Source organism: Larimichthys crocea, chromosome X (genome assembly GCF_000972845.2).
Source record: "Larimichthys crocea isolate SSNF chromosome X, L_crocea_2.0, whole genome shotgun sequence".
In the NCBI taxonomy this organism is placed as follows: Eukaryota; Metazoa; Chordata; class Actinopteri; family Sciaenidae; genus Larimichthys; species Larimichthys crocea.
This window is the reverse complement of record NC_040020.1, coordinates 16,871,917-16,897,141: the sequence shown is the minus strand read 5'-3', so window position 1 is coordinate 16,897,141 and position 25,225 is coordinate 16,871,917. Positions and strand designations below refer to the sequence as shown.

Below are 25,225 nucleotides of genomic sequence, written 5' to 3'. Positions count from 1 at the left end.
ATTCACTCCACTCCCACCAACCCTGTCACAATTGCCCACTATGCCCACAGGTAAATACGCCATGAGGGACCTGGTGCACCGTTTGCCGGGCGGCAGCAACAACAACAACAGCAGTGGCGGCGGGGGAGGAGGAGGCGGTGGCAACACCAGCATCCTGGTGGGGAAGACCATGTCCGACGACACCATCACGGCTATCTGCTGCGCTCTGCACGAGGTCATCACCAAGAACATGGAGAACACCAAGGCACTGAGGGACGCCGGCGGCATCGAGAAGCTAATCGGCATCGCCCGTAGCAAAGGAGACAAGTAAGCTGAATGTCTGAATGTGGAGGAAAGAAAGAAGAAGCAAGTATAGAGGGATGAGAAGGAGAGGCTGTAGTTTTTTGAGCAAGCATGAACAGTTTGAATAGTTTGGAAGATGCTGCAACAGCATTAGAAACTGTATAACTGAATATTGTCCCTTCTGCATGTGACATATCTCTTCTGTCTTCCTATGGTATATAAACTCATTTTATAAGTTTAAAGCTGAAATCATTGCTATATCACATATAATACCAAATATTATACTACACTGTATTATCTTCAAGGAATTATATACTTGATATATTATCTACCAACAAAAGGAGTTCTTTCAGATGTACCGTGAACGTCTATTTTAACCAATATGTGTCATGTCATATTTGATTCTTTACTGTCCACAGCTTAAGGAATTAAATGCAACTTTGTTTTGCTAGCCTTCTACTTATCCATCTAATATTAATATTTATATTGAAACCAATATAATAATAATTAATTTAATACAATTTAGTATGTGATGTAAAGGTAGCCTAACCGTACCAAATTGCATTAATTCCACTAGAGTCAGAAGCTGCAGTTTAGCTTGGATTTTTTCACTGTCATGATATGATTTAGCTACTGCCTCATTCAGTTATGTGGAATAACTGATATAAGGATACTTTCCATGTACAAATAATCTAATCTAATGAAAAAAACAATAGATACATTTAGTTTTAGCCTTAGCTAAAGCTATTCTTAGCCATCTCACCAGCTAGCTTTCACTTGACATAGTTCCCTTGCTTTAGCTGTCAAATTGGCTGTTAGCTCTGTTTTATAGCACTGTAAATTTAAAAAGCTGCTTTTACAGACACCCTAAATTATTATGCTATACTTTATATGTAGTTATTGCCTTTGTGCTCTGCAGGGCAGTATAGCAGATGACAGATTTGGTTCTTACCTTGTGCATCCCAAAGTTGCATTTATGTTCAATATTCTGAATAATAAAAGGCTAAAACCAGATTTCGTGGTTATTCAAAGAATAAATCATTGCATTGTTTTTTTAGAGATCCTGAAGGCATAAATCCATAGATAAACAAGTCATTTCTTTTAAGAATTGCCTCCTCTTCAAAGCACATTGCACGTTTCCTGCTTTGCAATCCTGCGAGGGCAGGATATGCAATCCCAGAATCCACAACAATAACATTTACCCAAATGACTTGAAGAAATAAAGTTTAATTTCCCAGACGCTGATAAGGCCATATGAGCCAATTATACCCACAGCCATTAGTCAGCCCCCAGAGGATGCAAAATGAAATATTGGCCGATCAATCAATCAGTCAGTCAAACAATCAAGCAATTCTGCAATTTGGCCAATTCAAGTGCCATATTTGAGGTCTGATTCTGCGCCTTAGGTCATTTCCTCTTCAGTGAGAAATCTCTGCTTTATGTCTGTTTCTTAATTATTCTGCATTGTGATCCCATTAGCACAAAACAAAGGACAGTCGAGCTTTATACTGTATGTGTTTTTTCCACTCTGCTGAATTCCCAGACATAGTCCTAAAGTAGTAAAGGCAGCATCTCAAGTCCTGAACAGCATGTGGCAATACAGAGATCTCCGCAGCCTCTACAAAAAGGTAAAGTCTGCATGCTGTGTGCTCTGGTTGTATCAGCACTGTGTAACAGACTGGAAACTGTGTAATGACAACATCACTGTGAGGCATCTAGATTATTTCGATGGTCTCATCTGTCATCTCTTCTTCTCTTTTCATCTTGCTTCCTTATGTCCTTTCCTTCGCCCCCTCTTCTCTTCTTCAGGATGGCTATTCTCAGTACCATTTTGTCAGCTCTTCCTCCACGATAGAGAGAGACAGACAGCGACCTTATTCTTCCTCTCGTACTCCGTCCATTTCTCCTGTACGGACCTCCCCCAACAATCGATCAGGTGAGTGCACCCTCCACCCCCCTTCTTCTGTCTTCCCTTTTGTCCTCCATCACTCTTTCCCTCAGTAAAGTCCAGTCAGACAAACGCCATTTCAATACAGCTAAAGCCTGTTTTAACCTTCACACTACGGCGGCTGCCAACAAATTATTCTGCTGTCAAGTGAAATCCTTGCACCGTGCCCCCTAAAAAGGTTTCCGCCCTTGCATTGTTGAAATTAGTGTTTGACTACTATGAAATAAAGATTCAGTATTTCTGCACTCACATATATTTCATCAAAAACATGCTAAATAATAATGTTTTCCCATGAGCATATTCTTGGCTGGATTGTCTGAGAGCCTGAAAACTGAATGTGTTTTCCACAACATGTGTGGTGCATGAGCCAAATGTTTCATGTCCAAGTTGAGATTTCTAGTTTCTGACAGTTCTTAGACCCTGCCACATATTTTTTTGTTTCCCTCCTGGAATTGTAGTTCCACTCTCTTCCTGTAGTCTCTTTTTGCATCTTTTACTGCTCTTCTTCCTTTGTAGGCTGATGCTTTATAATTGTTGCCAGATTGCAGTCCTCATCTGTAGGCAGCAGTGCATAAGTTTATGGTATCATTTATGGTTGGAATTCTCCATGGTTCCTGGTTGTGGATTGCTTTAAATGTTGCTGTGGGTACAGTTGATTCTGTTGTTTCACAAATGAATTCCACCACAGTCTCAGTGAATCCATTAATGTCTTCGGTGACACGGATATATCCTGGAACAACTCCAATACGCGTCATGTAGTGGAGACTGCAAAGTGGCCTTTGATTGGTCTGTCCATTTTCTGACTTCTCAATTCACTGGAGGCATGCGGTAAGGTTTGTTTACATACTTCACCCTCAGCAAGATGACCGTGTGGTCCCTGTTCCCACAGAACAGATTTAACGGACAAACTACTGGACAAAGCAAAGCCTTAATGTGGAACATGAGATTTCTTTGGCTAAACTAAAATCTTTCCATTAGTACTGAAAAGGATCAGTGTCATCTTGACATTATTTTACAACCTGATGGTAGTTTAAATGCTGCATAATTGACCCCCATTGTTTTGCAGACAGATCCAGATCCAGACAGATCTCTCCACAGATCCTCCTGTGATTTAATATTTTCCATGCGAGCAGTGGGGGGAGGGGGAGGCTGAGGCTCAGGTAGTGGAGCGGGTCATCTAGGAATCGGAGGGGTCGCTGGTCTGATGTCTGAATGAGCTTGGTATCTGAAAGAGCTTTGGATAGGAAGTGCTGTACCACTCCTGATGAACAGTTGGCACCCTGCATGGCAGCCTCTGCCATCAGTGATCGCTGAACGTGGCAAGTGTTGTAAAAGAGCTTTGAGTGGTCAGAAAGGTCCATTTACTCTATGTAACAAAGAAAAGGGGTTTAGGGGTAATGTTCTTTTTTTCCATGCACAAGGAGCTGAGTTAGAACCTCTTTATTACTTTTTCATTTGAAATTGTAAAAGCGATCAACAAGACATGCACAGTGGATTGGTACTGCCCTCACGTCCACTAAGGGATCATCCTTGACTGGCTGCAAGCAGAAAGACGCTTTTCAAAGAAATATGGCGGCTCTAAAATATCACTCACCTGAGCCGGCTTCCTAATAATGTGGATATTTGAAGTTTGAGGCTTAACTCTACAGGTTTCCTGTGCTACATACAGATAAAAGATATGTTTAAGAACTCTGGCATGACCTTTGCATTACATACTGTGGTCCATGCTGGGTATATTACCAGACAAGTAGCTTTGTTTCCATGATATTTCTTGACACTGACTTGTGGATTAATTTTTAAAAGAGCCTGCATTGGGGACATATGTTGTTCTGGATCCGTAAATACATAATTAAACCAAGTTGAAGTTACTGTATGTGAACAGATTCCATGGGACCACCTAGATATAAAAACGTTGGATTTATGAAGCGGTCAACTGGCAGTAGCAAAATGATAAACACTTTGCTTTGGAAGCTAATGACATATTTTTCTATTTTGTTTCTCAGTTTAAAATTGTGCAGGCGCATGGCTCATCATGCCATTTAATTTCACTTCTGTGGAAATGTTTCACATACAGAAGCATTTCATGGTGCGTATAAAGCCTTTGGAATGTGTACATTCCAACAATAGCTGTTTACCGCAGCAGCACACAGAGGATAAATGGTCGAGTAGGTGCAGATATTACAATAGACTGGTGATATTAGCAGAGCATTAATGGGCGTATGGATCGGTTCTGTGTTGTAGCGTACAGAAGAGAGACAAAAGCTGCAGATGCAGCCCCACAAACAGGCTGGCAGGCTGCATCACAGCCAGCAGCTTCTTTGTGAAAGCCAGCTGAAAATGATTTGAATATTAGAGGAAACGATATACTAAACCATATGGCATTCAATCAGTGGACTCCAACATGGCTAACCAGATCTAACTCATTATCTTTGTCACATTTCCAGCAGTCCCCCTCAGAGTCCAGCATTTATTATTTTCTTCCAGCTGAGGGTATGCATATTTGAATACTTTATAATACTTAAGGCTGGCCCTGTTGATGTGGATTTTTGGGTGAGGAATGCCAAGAATGGTAAAATAGGCCAGTAGGAGTTTAAAGCAACTTTCATTTTGTGTTGATTATGGCAGCCCCTGTGGACACAAAAGGGATTGTTTCCTGGGAATGAAGACTGCATTTCCCATAAGCACCTTGTGTTGTAAAGATCTTATGGTTCATTTATTTTGGGAGCAAATGAAAGAGCTGTTTGCAGCATGGACAGTGACCTATCTATTTTATGTAATCTGACGATGGTGAAACGGCATAAACTGCTTTAGCTGTTTACATGTTAGCCTACAACAGATTTGGTTGCTCAGTGATTCAGTGAGTCATTTTATTGAGGTAAAGCTAAAGTTATCAACATTTCCTATAATATATTCATAATAATAAGCAAGATGTAGCTGCATAAAATTTTACTTTATAAGCCAGTTTATTACAGTAATGTCCACCAATGCAATGCATTTCATAAATAAAATATACAATATTACATATCTATCTGTGAGGAAGATGGCCAATACAGGATTGCTTTTCAATCCTTTTAAGCCTACAATTTTTATCCATCTGTGCCGAAAATCGTTTCATCTGGTGTCCTGGGGAATCGGACCTACAGTAGAGGCAGGCATTCACAATATAAAACGTGCTTTGCTTACGGAGGTCATATTAAGGCATCAGTATTAAATTGAGAAAGTTTCAATACGAGTTAAAAACTCCTTGTAGCTGTAGATAAAAAAAATATATACATGTAGTCAATAAAGGTGGAGAGAGTGGCCTTGCAGCCAGAGAGAAAGACAAGACAGAGGTAAGTGTCAACAGGATGACTCAGTGTTTACCTCTTTTTTGAAATTACACCTTTGTCAAAAAGCTATAAAGCTATATTTGTTTAGAATGGCACAGTACCCACAGAGCCACAATACAAACAGCAGCAAATGTCCGGCTGTTTTTCATTTATTTCAGGGTGATGGTTAGAAGAAATCCTGACAGTGAGACCTCAGAGTGATGTGCCTTTGTCCAGATTCAGGCAGATAAATACAAAAGCTTAGATGTTCAAAAAAAGTCGCATTTCAAAATCACTCTGGCCTTTCTTCTGTGAACGTCTAGCCTAAATGCTCATCATAGTGTCCTCCTTATGTATCCAAAGGTGTATTGATAATGTGTTGATGATTCATTTTAGGGTTAAACATATTTCCTGTGTGTGTTTGTGTGTAGCAAGCGCCCCTGCCTCCCCCAGGGAGATGATGGCGTTGAAGGAGAGGAAGGCAGACTATGATTCGACTGGCAATGCCAGTTACCATGGCAACAAGGGTGAACACACATCCCGGAAGGACGCCATGGCCGGTAAGAATTTCATACTGCACGTCTGACACTAAAACACATTCTCCCATGAAGCTAATGTGTTCTCAGCTTAGTGGGAAAGATGGAGAGATATCAAAGGAACAGCTCAGCAAATTAGATGAGAAAATCAATACCACATTCATACAGTATCTGCACAGTGAATATGAAACCAGGGCATGGTTAGCCTTAAGCCTAAATGGTCAGTCTTAATGCTAAGGTAAGCAAACCAGCTGCTAATAAACAGACTGGAGAGTGGTTCAGTCTTCTTCTAACAATCAGCAAGAAAGCATAAAATGTCAAACTTTTCTTTGAACAGTGAATTCACTAACTCAGTGACATGAACCTGCAGTATATGTTACTAAACAATCCATAAAATCAGACAAAAAAGTGAATTCTGACATCATCTGGTCTTGTTGTTGACAGTCAGATACATCTCACTAAAGGTCAGGTACTACACTAAAAATCTAGTTTACTATAATGACATACATTGATCAAGACAATGCTTTAATTGTTTAAATCGTTTATTGGGTTCTGCATTAGTTGTCACCATTCATCATCATTTAAATTCTTATTCTTATTAAAAAACAGTGTCATGTCTACCCACACTGCTTTGCATTTACAGTAATATCCTAATAAATGGTTCAGTGCAAGCATTCATTGGAAGTCCTCGTCTTCTGTGTCTCCTTAGGTCAAATCACCGGTGGGTCTTCCACGCTACTCAGAGGAGCGTATGTGTCGCCGACTGATGACCTGAAGTATAATCAGGTACGACAAGTCACTTCTCCCTGTGTTATCAAAATTTGGATTATACTGGCGTTCAGGTGTTTTAATTCATATAGTGTGTGTGTATCCTGTCTTTTGCACGTGTCGTGCACTTCCCTTATTTGGCTTGTGATTTACTGAGTCTGGCAGAGAGAGATAATTATAAATCAGTAGTACGAGGACAGGAGAGACAGGTTAGGGAAGTATCATTTGGATAAGGAACATAATGTTCATTACTGAGCAGAAAACCAAAAAAGGACCTTATGATATCTGTATCAGTGGGGAGGTGTCCGAGACAGCCCATTAAAAAATGTATAAGAACCAACTGTTAGAGCTCCTCAGGGAGCCTTTTCTCTGTAACCCTTTTTTGTATGTTGCACTGTTAAACGCTCCTTTTTGTACAAGAATAATAAATCTAACTTAAACTTGGATTGTTGATAAACCTTGAACTTTGAATCCAGTCTTCCTTATTCAAGGGGTTTTCTTAAAAAATTCCATAACACCCTGTAACAAAATGTCCATAATTACAATTTACAATTATGTACCACCAGCAGAAACTCCAGAAGTCTGATTGCAATGTATTCACTTCCCTTATATGATGAATTATTACTATGAGCTGTCATTTCAATAAGGTCCACACCAAAGAGATGATAACAGAGAAAAACACCAACAGCACATTGATTATTACATTTCAAATCAGAACTTTAATGGAAAAAGATTTGAAGAGCCACAACACTCATCTTCTGATAGACAAGAAGAGGGTTCTTTCAGTCTCTTGCCCTTTTTTGCATCACTCTCTTGATGTCAGTGTTTCCCATGCTCCATTCAAGCCCTTCTTATCTCTTTATGACTAATATAACCTTAAAGAGAGGGAATTGCTCTATAGTAACCCTATAAAAAGCTCAAGATGGAGACTTATATTGCAGCTAAACCAGTCTCTTTATCATATGAGGATTTAATAGTGAGACCAAAGGGGAGGAAAATACTATGAAGTCCAAAAAGGTCACTATAAACGTCTATACACCCCCATTTATGCTTTATAGGAAAACTGCAGTGAATGCCTCTTAGGATTTGGCATTTGATTCTACATTGTTGCCAGTAAAAGGCTTTTATATTACCCATCAGTCCCTTTGTCAGCGACTGGCTGGATGTATCTCTAAACTTATGACTTGGCACTCTTACAGCACCACTGATGACCCCTGATCAACTGAATCCATTCTGTTTGTTAGATAAAGAAACTGGACATCCAGCCACCTCGTTACAAACCGAAACTTATTTAGCTACTAAAAACTCCACTGTTCATTTCTCTTTGACTGAATAATAGAAGTGAAGTGAGCTAACACAGAATGACTTCTGCTCATTCATGCCTGCTGGAGGCGGAAGACTGATGGCTGCTGATGGAAACTGCATCACATTGTTTCACCTCAAATCTTTCCACGAAACGAGTCACCGACATGTGTGCAGAGTTTTCACAACTGAGAAAAAGTACTTGTTAGATCCTGTATTGATACATATACTGCTATTATTGATTAATGGATGCATTATTAATCAGTTAACCACTTGGTCTTTACCATGTCACTTGAAGCAGCTGTCTTTAGTCACTGAAATTTCATGTCATGCTAGTTAAAGCTTGTAGATGTCAACATATCAACATGTGGTTGAAAATTTGAGAAGTCACATTCAGATTGACATCTAAATATCAGTTTTAATGTTTCTGAGCAAAGTGCATTATTTCTAACAGAAATATTCATTGCTGCATGTTGCATGCTTCTTTAACATGGCCAGTTCAGACACTTGTAAAAGGACTTCACTTCATTCTGTTTTGAATGAAGTCATCTGAATCTTTCTTTTGTCTCAGTAATGATTTTTGTTTTTTTTGACAGGTCTCTTCTCAAGGCCTACCTTCAGAACCCTACCCTCCTTTCCAAAATCCTCCCCCGCCTGACAGCGGAAACTACGAGGACCAGGCCTTCTACGAGAACCAGGTTCACGCAGGAGGTCGCCCCCCGCAGGGTGACCTCAACATGCACCTCCAGGGCCTCAAGTCCACCGGCAACTATGTAGACTTCTACTCTGCCTCGCGGCCCTACAGCGAGCTCAACTATGAGACCAGCCACTATCCAGCCTCACCAGACTCCTGGGTCTAAGGGGTGTCGAGGGTGTGGAGGATTTGGAAGAGGAGAGGATGGATGAAGGACACCTGGACGATGAAGGGGGTAGTTTAAAAAGTGGAGGAGAGAAGATGAGAGGACAGTTTCCTTCCCATCCTTCCCCTGCAGTTCCTGAGTAGCAACATAGGTAGCAGGACGATGGAGGGGGAGGATGGAGTGCAGGAAAAGAGACATGAGGAGGAAAAACTAAGACATTACACTCAGAGACATCTGAGGAGGGACAGGGGACAAAGGAGGAACAGAAAAGAACGGAGGAGCGGCCATGCATGTGCATGCACACCACCAACAAAACCGACAGACACATTTTCTTTCTGTGTTTAGTTTGTGATCAACTACTGCTCAAAGAATCAGCAGACAGAAAGAGCTCCTGCACCTGAAGGCCTCTGGATACACAACATAGGAGGGATGGACATGATGAAAGAACACGAAGGGGAAGATAGAAAAAGAGAGAAATCTGTAGAGATGAAGAAGGACAATGTAAGAGAAAGATGGATCAGTGGACTTGAGGGCGGAAGGTTTTGGATTGCAAATGGAACGTGTGTGAGATACCCAGGAAAGACGTGTAAATATGTGGAATAGCAACATGGCTTTTAGTAATGTGAAGCACAAGAAGCAGAGCTGTAGGACATATAGGACGTCTGTCACACAAACTTTTGTTTCTCTCTATGGCTTCAGCGTGATTTCCTCCTCTGGGCAAAGATCGCTTCTGGACTTTGTCATTTGTAATAGTTTGTTTTTTTTCCTTTTTCTTTGGTTGTGTTTCTACTTTTTTAATTCTCGATTCTGGTTGTATAGTATTTGATGTACACTGTACATTTACAAGATGCATTGTGTATTGTACATTGCACTATTTTCTGTGTCATGTCAGGCCTTTCTCGCCATTGGGTCAACCTCACTTCCTCACTAACTAACCCACCCCCTCCCAAAAAATGCACACAGTATCAGCACTCAAGACTTTCGAAACTCATATCACAGCTCCAGACGGATGTCAACACATTGCTAATGTGAAACATTGGATCTGAATTGGGTATTGAAGCATCCATTGTGGTAGGTCACGGTGCTCCTCTTACTGCCCTGCAGATTAGCTGACAGTAGAGCTGCCAAAATAAAACAGTTGCAGCCTTTTCCATGACATTTTTGGTTTGTTTTTTTAAGGCTAGCTTTGTTTTTTTGGCAGCTATGTCTCCACATTAACACCTCAAATCCCCATTTTGTTCCCACGAGCCCCCTCCTTTGAGTGAAGTGTGCTCATTGTGTATATAACCGTGCCAAACAAGGGTTACTTCCCCTCAGCTGAAGAAGGCAGAGGGTGGAGGGAGTTCGGGGCATGTTAAAGGGTCCAAGTTCAGCTGAAGCTCTCAGCTGAACATCCTTGCGGTTCTAATGATGCCAGTTTGTAAATGCTTTGTTTTTTCTAAACTGTGTTTTATTGGGGATGAAAACGGTCTAACTGCACCAGGACTGATAAAAAAAAAATTAAAAAAAAAAAAAAAAAAAAAAAGCAAAAGAAAACCACGGAGGGACTGTGACCAGGCGAAGCATCGCTTCCTCCAAAGCTGTACAAATTTAGTTGATTTCTGTGTTGTAAAATAATCAATGTTTGAAGTACAAAAAAAAAAACTTTTCTGAGAGATGGGTGGCAATTCTAACTTCATGGTAGACAAAACTGTTAATAGAGTACGGATATATATTATATAAATATAAATATATACTTTTTATGTGCAGATGTGGATGTCACTTATAGCAGCAACATTATGGAGAAAAAAAAAAAACAGCTACATGTAGGAATTTTGTTCACATTTTATTTTCTGGTCAACACACTAAACTGTCGACTTTGTGTAGTAATGTTGTTGCTATGTGGAGTAGAGTAGACCAGGGCCTACAGATCTGCATTGTCACTAAAGTTAAAGGTGCTACATCCGTGAGAAGTATTTCCGACATGTCTGTATTTTAACTGTGCACTTAATGTTCGTTCCCCTTTGCATCCATAACAAACTACTGATTATCAGTCGGAAGGTCTGATCATGTCACAGGTGACCGGTTTAAACCACATAACAAAGAACAATCACTGTGCATGAAAAAACAAAGTTTGATCTGGTCTCATGATGCTAAAATGCAAAAATGACACCCATGAACATGAGTATTTGTAAATCAGAAACTAATGGTGATTTATTGTTTTTATTTATTTTATTTTATTTTTTTACATGAGAACGGCTAAATTGTAAGACGTGACAACAGACCCTGGTTCTGCCTACCCACTGCTGTTTAGAAGTCCTAGAGGTCATCTTCTGATGCTTGAAAAATGACTCATAATGCAACTGTCCCAACGAAAAACACTGGATGAAGACGTACTGTATTTGTTAGTGAGCATCTGGAAACTGACGACGTTATGTATGTCCTTGTGATCCTTAGGCAGAAAAATCCTGACTATAAGACCTGTATGGAGATATAACGTCAGTAACCTTTTTGTTGCTAGACCAAACGTGTTTTAAAAAGAGAATTGTGAATCTTTCTATTGCCTCAAACAGATTGCAACTGCTCCAAAAAGATATAAACAGACCATCGAAGAACATCTGACTTTGGGAGTTGTTTGTTCTGTGGCCAAAAAAAGTGTCTTTTCTCACTTCTGTGTAAAAAAGTACAGATTCTGAAAGTAGTCGTAACCAATACCATAGATTTTTAGCGTGAAATCTGACTTTCCATGCAGCCTTTGCTTTTTTCTCCTTCAGTACAATATGCAAATTAATTAACAAAGACTTGAAAGTTGCTTGAGACAAGCAATCCATCACAGAGAATGTGGTGTTTTCAATTTTTCAGTCATTCACTTATTGTGTGGTCCTGTAGTTCTAAAAAAGGAGCCATTTTCAACCCTCTCCTGGCTGGTGCATTCAAGGACACACATCCAACATTTGGAAATCAGTTATCAGAAGTGTGCTAATACAAAAGCAGCAGCATTATCAAATAAATGTGTTATTATTATTATATTTTTGCACTGATAGAAAGAGTATAGTATGGGCTACGGGGGCTGTGTGAGATGATAGCCTTCAGCTTTCCAAACATTTGTCTAAAATGAGGATGCTTGGTGGTTATGGCAGCCAAAGCAAAAAACAGACAACTAGACAAAGGACTGAGAGTAAAAAAAAAAAAAACACCCACAAGAGATTGGTTTCAAATAGTATAAATGTTGTGAGCTCAAACATTACAGAACTGTCCTGTTCAGATTTGGGTTTGAACACAAAGGTGATCTTTGTATCATCCATCAACTGTTCATTTCAGCACCTTTGAGATAATTACGGGACAATAAATTAAAATATCTTCCACAGATGGAAATACTTGATGGTTCAGTCTCTCACACAGCAGCCACAGAAAGCTTTCAATGTCCTTTAGAAGAGCAGAAACAGAATACTGAACCCTTTCAAAATGTAACTGCAGGACCACTCATGAGGTAATCCTATTCTGGGGTGTGTGTGTGTGGTGCACAAACATGTGAATGTCCAGGGCCATGTGCAAGCCTGTAATGTGTGTTTGTCTCAGTGCTAGATGCCACTATGTTGACATCTAAAGGGTCATGTGTGCTCTCTAGTGGTCATTAGAGAAACTGCACCGCAGGGCATGGTGGCGGCCATTTTAGTCTTCTCAGACAGATCACCACAGGCCCAGGTTTTATCTTTTACAGCTCTGGATTAGGTCACATCTTTTTCCGTTACATGTGCACCGTTGGAGCATAGAACAAAGCATTAGTGAGGTGTCGGTTACAGCTCCAGGATGAGAGGCAGGCTGAAGTGCATCTTTTTCCTTATCTCAGCTACACCACACAGGACACCTACAATTAAAAAACAACATGCTGCAGACTCTGGAGGCTGGCTTAGTGTACCTCAAGCTTACTGCCTCCTAGCATACAGTGTTCATGCTGCAGAAACTTTGGAAAGCAAGTTTCTCAGAACTGCCCAGACTTCTGGGTCATGTGGGAGATTCATGTTGTGATTCAGCTCTGTAAGAAGAAGAGGACATACTTTATTAATCCATCCTGGGAAAATTCAATTTTGCCCAAAATACACACATGCACAAACAGGACTGATATACATGTATTAATGTACTGATAGATGTCAGAGCAAGAGGACCGCCAATGAGTTGGCCACCCCAAGCAAATAGGGGTTGAATGCCTTGTTCAAGGGCACCTCTGTAGTGCCCAGGTGGTAAACCGGCATCTCTCCAGCAACCAGTCCACACATACTGATCAGTCTGTGCTGGACTGAGCTACTGTCACCCCATATGAGGTTGGACAGTTACAGTACGCAAAATCCCCTCCAGAATTTCAGTGAGGATTCTTCATCCACAGATATTGTCCTTGAGAAAACATTAAGTTAACTGTACAGTTTTCGTACAAAAGCATGCATTTCAGATCACAGACACTTTTACATTTGTGTTACACTGTTACTGCATAATAAAAGCAGTAAGAATAAGTATTTTTTCATAATACTAGCAGCACTTCTGCTAACGTTGTGTATTGCTCTAGTAATATTAATCCAAGTGATTTTTTTTCAGTTTGGTAGCCTCACAGACAAGTTAAGTGTAGCCAAGAGTCATTCGAATGATCTTTGTGTGTAATAAAACTTAGAAAAATTAGATGCTTAATTACAACTTTATGCAAAAATGTTCTCCCAGCTTATCCACATTTGAAAGAGGCGCATAAAATGGACCTCTAAGCCCTTTATTATAGATCAATATCCCGGGTACATATCAGTATCAGTATTTTTACATATATCAAAGGAAAGGTATACTCAATTCTACATAATAAATGAAGGTACAAAAAAGATTCATTCAACATTCAAGTATGAATCAAAGGTATCTTATTGACGTTTGTGCATGAATCACAGAAACCAGTGGTAATTCCAGTGACATGGAGTCATCAGCCTATTAAGTGTCAATTCTGTAAATTTGTAGTTAACTAAAAGCAAAGGAAAACCAATGGCTTGCTTCGTGTCAACTGTGTAGTAAGCAAATTGTGCTTTTCAATCCCAAACCAGTGTTGTTTTTCCACCTTCTCAATATGATGTATGACTTCCTTCACCAGCTTCCATTCCCAGTGCAAACATGCTGTGAAATGTGATAAAAGATTTGTTGTTTGGTATCCAAGAGTTCAGGTTTTTGGCAGAAATTTAAAAAGGTGATGTTCATTGTCGTCTAGTCCAGATCAGTTCAGTCCCAGAGGAAAATGGGTAGAAAAAGTACAAAAGAGACAGTTTATCCCTTTGGTGTTGCATGGTTTACTAGCATCGTACAAAAGTCTGTCAAGTTTCATGTTAAATATTAAAAGGACATTTAGTTAGATTTGCCATAACTCACAGCACAAAATACTAATAAAGCTGTGCTAAATAGCTTAAATATATGTGATTTATTTAGATGTGCAGTTTGTAAAATTTAGGGAGCTCTAGTTACAGGATATAATATTTATAATGCTTCATTAGTGTATAATCACAATAGTTTTTGTTATCTTAAAATAAGACTTTTATATCTACAGACATGGTGAGTCCTCTTCCATGTGTTGTGGAGAAATTGCTGAAGTCAAAGGTCAATGGTGAGGGAAGAAAGTGTTCAGGAGCCTCTGATGTCTTATGCTGTATTATTTACTGACGCTTGATCAAGGAGAATTAGAGACACTCTCAAAGTTCATCAGAAATGCCTGAGTCGGTCTCACATTCTGCTGAACTCATCCTGGTGGATCGACTTTAAACCCAAAGATAACAGCACAAATGCTATACGCCCAGAATTATCCAAAGTGAATGTATTTACCCATGCAGGTGTTATTGTCAACACATTCTAGTCTGGAGACACAGATGTCTGTTCACATCAATTGGAACGTCAATGGCAGCTATCTATTATAACAGGCCTCTTCGACCCTGGCCACCACAGTGTTGAGATAGACTAAAGCCAAACAACTAATACTGCTGAGGACCTCAAGGCCCACACCTGACCTCTTGTAACCTAAGGATAAAAAATTCCATAACACCATGGAGTTCACCATTTTGGACCGTCATGTTTCTACAGAAGCCCAGAACGGACAAACTAAACACTGGCCACTAAGTCCTACACACTGGTCCTTTGGTGTAGTTTAATGTTGTCCAGCTAGGCAAGTGGGTCAGAAATCTATTTGGCCAAAGTCTTTTTTTTTTTTTTTAACTTTTTTTAAACTTAACCCTCCCACCATTTTCTCACATGTGTGCATGTGCAACTCTCAAGAGAGATGAGGAAAGAAGCAAGATGGCTCACTCCGTAGCTACTATCATCAGCACATCAGGGATTCATTTATACCTGACTTGCAAGTGAGTTACCTGTCGTGGCATTATTATCTTTTATGGAGATTTTTTTTTTACTCAAAATGCCTTACTTGATATTTTTGTAGCAATAAGTAAAAACTTTAAATGCTTAGTTCTCACAGACAGGAGCAGACAGTAACAGTGGACTAACTTGTGATTATTTTGGAAGTCAACAAGTCATAGTCTCTCACTAAGCTGTTTATTTTTGGTTCTGCTTTTCCAATTCTCCACAAAGCCCTTACAAAGCCAGTGTGAGCTTGCTCCTCGGGCTCAGCTATCAAATACTGCTCATAAGCATTCCTTGCAAATACCTGTTCTACTATGTATCAGTGCAAAATGGCTTCTTGGCTTCCTCCTGTGTGCTCAGCGATCCTTTCCTGTGGCAATCTGCTGTAGCAGCCAGCCACCAATCATCCATTCATTTGGCCATGTCGGAGCTGTCCCTGTGAAATCACACCGACTGGTTGCCACCTTCCTGCCTTCTTGATATTCCTCTCTGGCAAATTTCATTTTGTTCAACATTTCACCCTAAAGCAGTGATGCAGTGCAGGGTATACCCAGTTATTTTTGACTCACCATTGGGTATACCCACTTCCAAATCCTCTTTGATGCCCATCATTTCAATAGTTTTTTTTTTAGCTGATTATCTCTTCCTTTTAGGAGGGCAAAGGCATGACATACTTGGAATATGGAGTATACTTTTGAGACCATTTGGCCAAGCACTTACTTTGAAGCATACTGAAACCCTTACACTTCTTTCATTCTGTAGCCGTGTTTACCATAAATATAGGCCGCCAACATGAAAAAATGTATTTTGTCAGCATCCTAGCAGGAGTTACAATACTGTATGTGGAGCTCCTGCATGTCCCAAGTAGAAACAAGGCAACAAATTCAACAATATCCGCAATCACAGCAGATTAGCAGTTATATTCACATTTAAAGAGTCAGTTCATTAAGGTGATTCTTTGAAGACTGTAACACTGTGCGTTGTAAAAGCCAGCTCTCAGAAGTTGCAGCAATTGGTGTCTTGCTGTCTCAGATAATGTGAACACAGTAGTACTCCTCTTTCACGCTCATCTCTTCTTTATCAGTCTTTGTCTCTCCTCCTCCTGCCTCCTCTCTATTTTCTTCATCTTGTAGTTCCACTTGGGGACCTGGAGGTGATTGTGGTTTCTGCTCTTTCTGAGTTTTTCCGGTTTATAACTCGGAGCCGGAGCTTTACAGAGCCTCACTTTGGGCACCACAATGCCTGGCCGCACGCTGCTTCTCCTCAGCATGTGAAGAGGCAGAAGACTCGCTCGTCTCAAGGCTACCGTGGATGCCACAGCCATTTCGCTGAGCAGCTGAGGCTGAAGGCTGGCCCTCCGATCCATCGACTTGGGGATGAGGAGGACCCGTGAGTTCTGGAAAAATCTCTTGTAGTTGTTCAGTCTATCTGGGCCCAGACGTTTCAGCTCAGCCACTCGTTGCCTCCTCAGGATCTCCTGCACGGCATGACGACGCTTCCCAATGCATGGTGGGCTGCCTGGACACACTGTGTGGCAAGCTGTGGCAATGAATGGACTGGAAAGACTGGTGGTGATCTGGATCATGTGTTCAAGAACACCATCATCCACAGGGTTTACCTTGTTGTTCATGTAAAACGTATAAGGGCAGCAGGAGAGGAGGTTGATCAGACGCTTCCAGCAGGACTTTGGCTCTTGGGCCTGGGCCACCAGCTCCTGCACAACCAACCAAATAAGGCAAGTAATCAACTAAAAACAGAACACATGTTGACTGACTATTGATTTTTTCACAATAGGATAAAAAGCATAATGTGGACTGTAGTTGTGATTTAGTTTTTAACCTCCAGCATGGGCCACTCCAGGGAGAAGGAGTCACAGAACTGCTCAGCACAGGGCTTTGACATCAGCCGATACATCAGGTTGGCTGTCTCACATCGACCAGTGAAGAGGGCCCACTCCCTGGGTGTCATTTTGCGGCCGTAGTCCCGTGACTGAATATCGGCTCCTGGAAATATAAGGAGTTATGGAAGCGGTCGATGCCAGAGAGAATCGAATCTGTTCTTTTATTCATACGGCAGTGGAGATTTCAACCTTGATAAGTCTACTACAACAAAGAAGAGAGGTTTACATACAAGATGTCATTTTCTAAAACAGATGTCTATTGACCTTAATTATTTTAATGTATGTGTTTTACCAGCCAGCATGAGAGCCCTGACACACTCAGTCCGACCCTGCATGGCAGCCTTCATCAAAGCTGTGAAACCGTGACAGTTCCTCCTCTCAATGTCCAGCCCAGGGAAGTAGTTGAGTAGGTAGTTAGAGATGAACATATGACCTGTCAACAAGAAAGAAACACAGACATATTGTCTTTGCTTGTCTGAATTTCAAAAACTCTGTTTTTGTTTTACTGTTTTACTCGTCAGTGTGAAAGCTTCACTTATTATTTTTATAGTAATTTATATTCCATTCCAACCCATTAACTGTTAACTTGTTCATAGATAACCTGTTATTACAAAAACCTGAAGATCAAGCAGAATTTTAAAAATGCTCCTTTAACACTTGGTGAATCACACAACGCTCTGACACAAACGTCTAATAACAAAGCACCATGATTAGATGGATTCCTTGCTAAATTTCTTGCTAAACACTTCTGGCAAACACTGAACCAACTTTTCTCTAAGATGGTAGCCAAAATTAAAGTCGAAGGTCAATTCCCCCCAGATAAACACTGTTCCTATAAAAGTCTTATTAAAACTGGGTAAGGATCCAACTCTTCCCCATAGTTAGAGACCTACATCTTCAGTCAACAGAGACATTAAAATCATCTCCAAAACACTCTCATGTTGGTTAGAAACAGTACTTCCAACTTTAATCTGTAATGACTAATAAGAGAACTTCATTAAAGGACAACAATCTGCTAATAACATCAGATTCAGTTTAATCACATCGTTTAATCACATCTCACAACGTAATAAAGCATAGACAATTATAGTTTTACAACACAGAAAAAGCATTTGATAAAGTTAACTTTTATGGTTTTGGACATTAAATTCACTGGATAAAAATGAAAGTGCCACTTTCATTGAACCACTCCATCAAAACCATAAAATAAAAGGAATTTATGCCATGAACATTTTTGCTGATGATATCCTACTCTAATCTACAACTAATCCAGAATAAAGTCCTTAATTGAACACACATCACTCAAAACTGCATAAAATGGGTTTCTCAATACATCCACTCTGTATGGGTCTGTCCAGCCATGCAGCACTTTTAGGGATTTGATAACACAGAAATGCTCAATCTTGGCTTGTAGCATTCCCCTTTCTCCATCATTATGCATACTTGGAATTGAACGATGATTTGCAGTGTGCATGCATCTAAAGCGGTTGGGATGAGAGTCAGTACCTCCAAGTCTGAGGGCATGGTTCTCTGCTGGAAGACGGTGAAATGCTTCCTTCAGGTTGGGAGCAAGTAGCTTCCCCAAGCGAAGGAGTTCGAGTATCTTGGGGTCTTGTGAGCCTGTAGTACTGCAGATGCTATACCAGACTGTTGTAGGGAAGAAGAAGCTGGGCCAGAAGGCAGAACACTTGATTTTCCAGTCTATCTATGTTCCAACCCTCACCTATGGTCATGAGCTTTGAAACCTCGCCGAGTGGCTGGGATCAACCTTAGAGATAGGGTGAGAAGCTTGGACATCCAGGGTGGGCTTGCAGCCGAAAAAAGTGAGCTCAGGTGAGCTGGTTCAGGCATCTGATTAGGATGCCCTCTGGGTGCCCCTTTGGAGGTGATACGGGTACTTCCAACCCTAACCCCGGGCAGACCCAGAACCTAATGGAGGGACTGTATAGCCCATATTGCCTGGGGATGTCTTGGAATCCCCCAGGTTGGAATGTGTTGCTGGGGAGAAGAATGGTATTGAACATCCCCAAACTCATACTACATACTGGTTGCCCTAGCCATTGCCGAAATCATCCTCACAAACTGGAAAACCAAACAAACAGTAAATATCAACTATTGGTTAAATGTTCTTGCAGAACATATGAAAGAAAAAAACAACTGCATTTCTAAGAAAACAAATACCACACTTTTTGAAACCACTGAACTTATTTTTCACTATTCTCAAGTCTTAATTTTGATTTTGAGAGAATGCCACTTGACCACTAACCAACCCATGTCTCCAAACTTACATTTATAGACACACCATATGTCACTGCCACATCTTACCCCTCAGCACCTCATCCATTCATGTGCTTCCTTCCTTTCCTAACACTTTCCTCTTATTTATTATATGGGGGTTTGGCTCTTTTTTCTTTTTCTTTTTTCTTTTTTTTTACCTCTACTGCATTTGTTTTTGTTCACATAGGATATTGCTTTTATTTCATCTATGGAGATGAAGGAATGATGAACACAATGTTTAGACAATATTGTGTTATCAGCCACTTACTATTGCTGGTTGGATCTGAAGTGAAACTGCAGCTTTTTAAACATTCACAATCTGAGTTCCTAATTGACTAAATCCAGCCTAAATCCAGCCTAATGAAAACAGTCTGATCTCCTGAAATCCCTTGAAGTGAGGACAATGCAGAGTCTCAGCATGCAACAGAAATTCATTAAGAAGATCCAGCTAGACACAGAAGCATGGTTGGGTGAAGAGGATTGTTAAAAATGGTAGTTCACCTTTAAGGACTTTAAGGGTTTTATTTCCCAGCACACGTCTAGACACTTTGTACCTTTAGTGAAGACTTTTAAGGAAAATTTGTATTTGACCACTGTGCTGCACTCGTGTGGACTCACAGTCTTGTGCACATGTTCCCCCGAGGTGTTGCGAGTACTTGTCATCAAAGGGGATCGATATTTCTTTTAATGGAGCAGAAAATGAAGAGTAGTCTGCAGCTATTCATCACAGGCCACAGAGAGCCATTCATCATTGTTAGCAGATGAGAGACCAGGGCGCCATGTCTGATACATGTGGCTGCATCACTATAAAATTACTCACCATGGTACTTACTAATGCCAGCAAATAACAGTCATTTTTGCAAATGGGAGCACCAGACCTCATAATATGCCCAGTACTTTTAATTTGGACCAATTCTGAAATTCTATTTTCAGCATTTTTCTGTATTAGCTTTAATTTCAATCAGATGAAATCCTGTTGTCCTGAAGTTGTGTGTTTCAGAGTTCAGACCTGATACCACTTCTTAATGGGTGTCCACATGATTCTGTCTCACTCAAAGAGATGATTCTGTTAGTTTTGTCTGTATTAGCACAGACCTAGAAGTTTCAACCACTCAGTGCTTATGTAGTAAACTGATTTGATTTGTTTGACTCTTTGTATAAGGCTGGTCTAAGTTTAAGCATGGCTCTGTGATGCTGCGATCACAACACAGAGCATTTTGCCTGCCAGACTTTGTTAACTTGCTTAAATTTGGTCATTTTTCTTAGTTTATGAGATTCTACTGTACCATGTACCAAGCACAAGATCAGACCAGATCCCCCAAGAGATGCTGGCTGCAGACCTCCACTGTCATGCACCTCCACTGTCAGGCCCGGAAATGAACGGGATACATTTCAAAATAAAACTGCAGACCTCCACTGTCAGGCCCGGAAATGCAAGGGATACATTTCAAAATAAAATCGTGAATTTGTGAATGCACTTCCGGTTGAATCGTTTTCCTCACCAATGAATTAATTAGTAAAATCTTTCAATTCCCGGTCTATTGTATATATTGTTTTTATAGTAAACTTTTGTTTGGTCAGTGCACATTTTCCTCTCTCTCTCTCTCTCTCTATATATATATATATGTGTGTTCATCAATGATTAATCATTAATCAAAATCAGTTAAATGTAAACGTTAGTGCTCTTTATTCAGAAACCCTCATGTCACATCTACATTTCAGGATCTGGTTATTATAGACACAGATTAAATGCTAAATATAAATATTTCAATATTTATCATCACAGTAACAGTGTTACACACATTAGTAGCTGTAAACACTCAGCATTAGAAAAATACATACGTTGGTTTGGTGCTTACATAAGGAGTAAACATTTAGAATCATCACTTTAAAAGTTACATACGTTGTTTTTGGTGCCTGTTTGTTTCCCAGATATATTAGTGTGTGTGTGAATGGGTGTATAAGAGGCATTAACTTAAAGAACTTTGTAGAAAGGCGCTTTATGAAGTTCAGTCCATTTCCTTGTATTAGTTTACGGGCAGATCTGCCTTATCAAATATGGCGGACCCGTTGACGTAACGTAGCAACGGACCAACTCGCTCAATGAGGCATCTGAAAATCTTTTTCATCTGAAAATGAAAATGACCCTCTCAAAATGTCCTCTCCACCTCCCCACCCCCCAAAAACGTCATCACTTCCGGGCCTGACAGTGGAGGTAGGTGCGTGACAGTGGAGGTCTGGAGCCAGGTGCCTCTCGACCAGATTCTCCATTTTTATTATTTTTTTGGTCTTTTCAAGCTTTATTTGATAGAGACAGCTGAAGAGTGACAGGAATGTGAGGAGAGAGATGGGGAGCGACATGCGGGAAAGAGTCACAGGTCAGATTCGAACCCTGGGCTTCCGCAGCAAGGACTGAGCCTTCGCACATGGGGCGGCTGCTCTACCAACTGAGCTAAACACCGCCCTGACTTCCAGCCAGCTTGATCTGCTCTGTGCTACTTGACATGGCTGGTCAAAAGTCGAAAAAAGAACAGCTTTCGCATTCCCCGATGGAGCAGAGTGGAGAACTGCTTCTGAAACACACCACACCGCTTCATTGTCCACAACAGGTATAATCAGCTCTGGTGGCTGCGGCATAGCTGGAACGTATCACATCTGTGGCCGGTGAAATTTAGCTGTTAAGTGACACTGGTGTGTTTACCTGCTTGTGCTGCAGTGATGAGAGCAGTGTTACCCTCGTTGTCCTGCCAGTTGACATCGACATATGGGCACTGAGAGAGGGCAATGACCACATCCACATAGCCATAGTAGCACGCCACAATCAGGCCAGACTGAAACACAAAAACAAGGGTGCTTGAGTTTCCTCTTCCCTTTGTCCGTGAAAAGTTTGGGCTCTGAAAAAAACTAGAATGGTTTCTTGAAAATACGATGAAGCTTTTATTTTTTATGGATTCATCATGTTTATCAGTCATGCTGCCTACAGGCAAAGTAAAGGCTGATTCTGACAGTGCCTAACAGACTGATAGTGAGCCTGTGATAGACTGTTAACTCTGGCTATGGATTTCCAACTAGAGTGGGCACTTGCAAAACACCTAATTGTCCAGATTGCTTCTAGATTGCTTATTTAAAGGGGTAATAAAAGCTAGTCACATTTTACCACAAAAACACATTAAACATAGAGGGCAGAGGTTGCATTTTGAAGTAGTCTATCTTATTTTCAGGTGGTTATACACTAATGAAAACATAGTTATGCTTAATATAAGAGTTTGCCACACTGCAGTATGAGTATTATGTAGCAACAACAGAGACAGAGCAGTGAAAATAATTGTGGGTAGTACTAAGCAATGTAAAGTTGAGTGTTGATGTCTTCAGGCATCCCTGACCACCTGATCCAAAGTAAACTGGATCTTGGGTGTGCACTTTCTAGACCACCATGCCTTAAAGTTGGAGGTAAAATGATGTCTTTTAGACATATCAGTTATTACTATGTAAAGATTTTCCATTCTGGACCATGTGCTCCAAAAAGAGAAGGAGAAATCCTGACATGCTAAAAATGAACATCAGCAACCATGTAGAAATCTTAAAAATATTTGAAATCAAAAAGGTTCCTGTGGTGTAGTTTGTGTCAGTAACCAAATTCCAACTTCTTTGTGAATGCCATGGTATGCATTCATAAGGAAAATAAAGTGCTGGAATCATGAGGCCAGCCTGCCTACAAACAATGAGTGGATGATTTCAGCTCATTGTCATGGCAGCATATGCTACGTCAACCTCCCAGGTGTCCTGAAAGACATTACAGTACTGTCACAGTGATCCTCTCTCTGTTTCAGCTCCATAAGCACAGTATCCTTACCTTACCTAGTGCCCAGGTCAATGTCTTAGTGAGCTCTATAAAAGCTGAGCCCTTACGACAAGCTGCTTCTTCACATTGTCACTTTGCAGTTTACACCCCCCATCTGCCACTGGAGGCTTAACCAACTGCTCTTAACCCTCCTTCCTCCAGGATTTGACGTTCAGTGGCTTACCGGTGGTCAGGAGCTGAACCTGGCTCAGCAAAATCTGACAGCAAAATCTGATGTGACTGCTGGTGAGAAAAACATTGTAGTTCACTCAGGATCAACATGCGTTTAGTCCATCATTATACCTTTGTGTTAGTCAAAAGATCATATGCATGCTGGGCCACAGCAATAGGCTCTGATACCAAGGTATAATATAATTATTATTTTAAATAATGAGACATTGCCAATAGCCACATTTTCCTGCTGTGTACTAAAGGTCACATTTACAGCTGGTACCATGACTTCTAGAGGGAAGTGGATGGCTTACACGCTGCACCTACACAACTGTACATGAACACTGTGGAAAATGGAGCACTCTTGCCACTGATGCTATCAAAATATATAATCATGAGTACTTTACATTACTTTTGCAAACCACAATTTGGAAACCAATGGCTGCATGTAAGTATTAAAATACATGATAAAACCTACAGAAAGGTTCTACAGTACAGAATAAATTGTTGAATTGTCAGAAGTGAAATAAATGATCTGTACAGCTAAAACTGACATAAACACAGGTACAGTAAGACTGAACAAATATGTGTTGAACCAAGACACCTACTCTTCTGTTCCTATCTGTCTCTTTCGCTTCCTCTTCAGTCACTCCTTGTCTGATCAAAATCTTGACGATGATGGTGTTGTTGTTGCAGCAGGCCTTAAAGAAGGAAATGGGTTCAGGGCTGTCAGGGCTTGGTGAACTGTATAAGTGGGACATAACTGAATTGTCTGGGGGGTAGAAAGAATCATCCGAGGCAATGCTCCGTGTGTCTGAGAAATCCGACATTGTCTCAAAGTCCAACTCCTCGAATTCCTGGTAGATATCGTCCTCATCCTCCCAATAGTCTTGTCTGTAATCAACTTCGATCTCCTCATTATTGTCCTCTCCAGATAATTCACACTTACCCACACTGCCATCAGAATTGGTGATAGACACGATAGGTGTATCCATAGCAACTTTATGGGTTCTAAACGCACACAATCCAACGCTTTCGGTAACTCCATTCTCTCGAACCTTTGCGCCTTCTTCTTTTTCGTCCGTTATTAACACCATTTAAACCCTTCTGTGCCCCACACCCTTTTAAAACCTTTGAAGCTTCTCCTTGTATGTCTGTCCTTCACACCATTTAAACCCTCCCATGTCACCACACACTTTAAAATTATTGTGGGGTGCCAAGACAACTCCAGGATGACCTAGATTTTATGTTCACCCTCCTGCTGCAATACATTGTCTCACTGACAGAACACTGAATGCTGCCAGGCTATTGACTTCTATCCGTTTCCGTCTGTCAGGTTGCCAAAGAGAGGTCACAGGGAAGACATGGGATCATTACAATGCCCCCAATCCGCTGTCATCCTCCATCAGCTAAATCTCCTCAGCATGCTGTAGGGGTTAGGATTCCCTGGAACTCCACAAAACAATGTCTTTAAGAAAGGTTTGATCATAAGCATGATCCCTGGTAGTCACTCCAGACTGGTAAACTGACCAAAGAAGGTCAGTTCAAATTAAGCATTACAAGTTTTCTCTTGTTGTGTTGCCTTTCCAAATAAATGCAGTTTGAAGTCCGGAAGTATCCACGAGTTACAAATTGTGGAAAAGCAACAGTCACCACTAACAGCACAGTTTCCCTTTGATGACGT

The 25,225-nt window shown here is 40.7% G+C and overlaps 2 protein-coding genes across 9 annotated transcripts in view; one reads left to right on the top strand and one right to left on the bottom strand.

Annotated features, from left to right (window-relative positions):
* Positions 1–11,598, top strand: part of ctnnd2b (catenin (cadherin-associated protein), delta 2b) — a 153,331-nt gene extending 141,733 nt beyond the window's left edge. For 6 of the 8 annotated variants that reach the window (XM_027283522.1, XM_027283518.1, XM_027283520.1 and 3 more), the window contains 6 exons: positions 51–306; positions 1,817–1,910; positions 2,092–2,218; positions 5,970–6,098; positions 6,784–6,860; positions 8,741–11,598. In XM_027283522.1, coding sequence (XP_027139323.1) covers positions 51–306; positions 1,817–1,910; positions 2,092–2,218; positions 5,970–6,098; positions 6,784–6,860; positions 8,741–9,004 — 947 coding nt within the window. In that variant the 3' untranslated portion in view covers positions 9,005–11,598. The remainder of the gene's footprint in view (positions 1–50; positions 307–1,816; positions 1,911–2,091; positions 2,219–5,969; positions 6,099–6,783; positions 6,861–8,740) is intronic. The other 2 variants (XM_027283523.1, XM_027283521.1) reach the window with 1 other exon arrangement.
* Positions 11,599–14,964: 3,366 nt separating this feature from the next.
* On the bottom strand, positions 14,965–24,671 carry ankrd33bb (ankyrin repeat domain 33Bb). The gene is made up of 5 exons (XM_010744508.3): positions 24,150–24,671; positions 22,231–22,360; positions 17,545–17,685; positions 17,192–17,355; positions 14,965–17,066 (listed from the first exon to the last, which is right to left on the bottom strand). Exons 1-5 carry the CDS (start codon positions 24,636–24,638, stop codon positions 16,419–16,421), a joined length of 1,572 nt encoding a protein of 523 aa, XP_010742810.1. The 5' UTR covers positions 24,639–24,671; the 3' UTR covers positions 14,965–16,418.
* Positions 24,672–25,225: the final 554 nt, after the last annotated feature.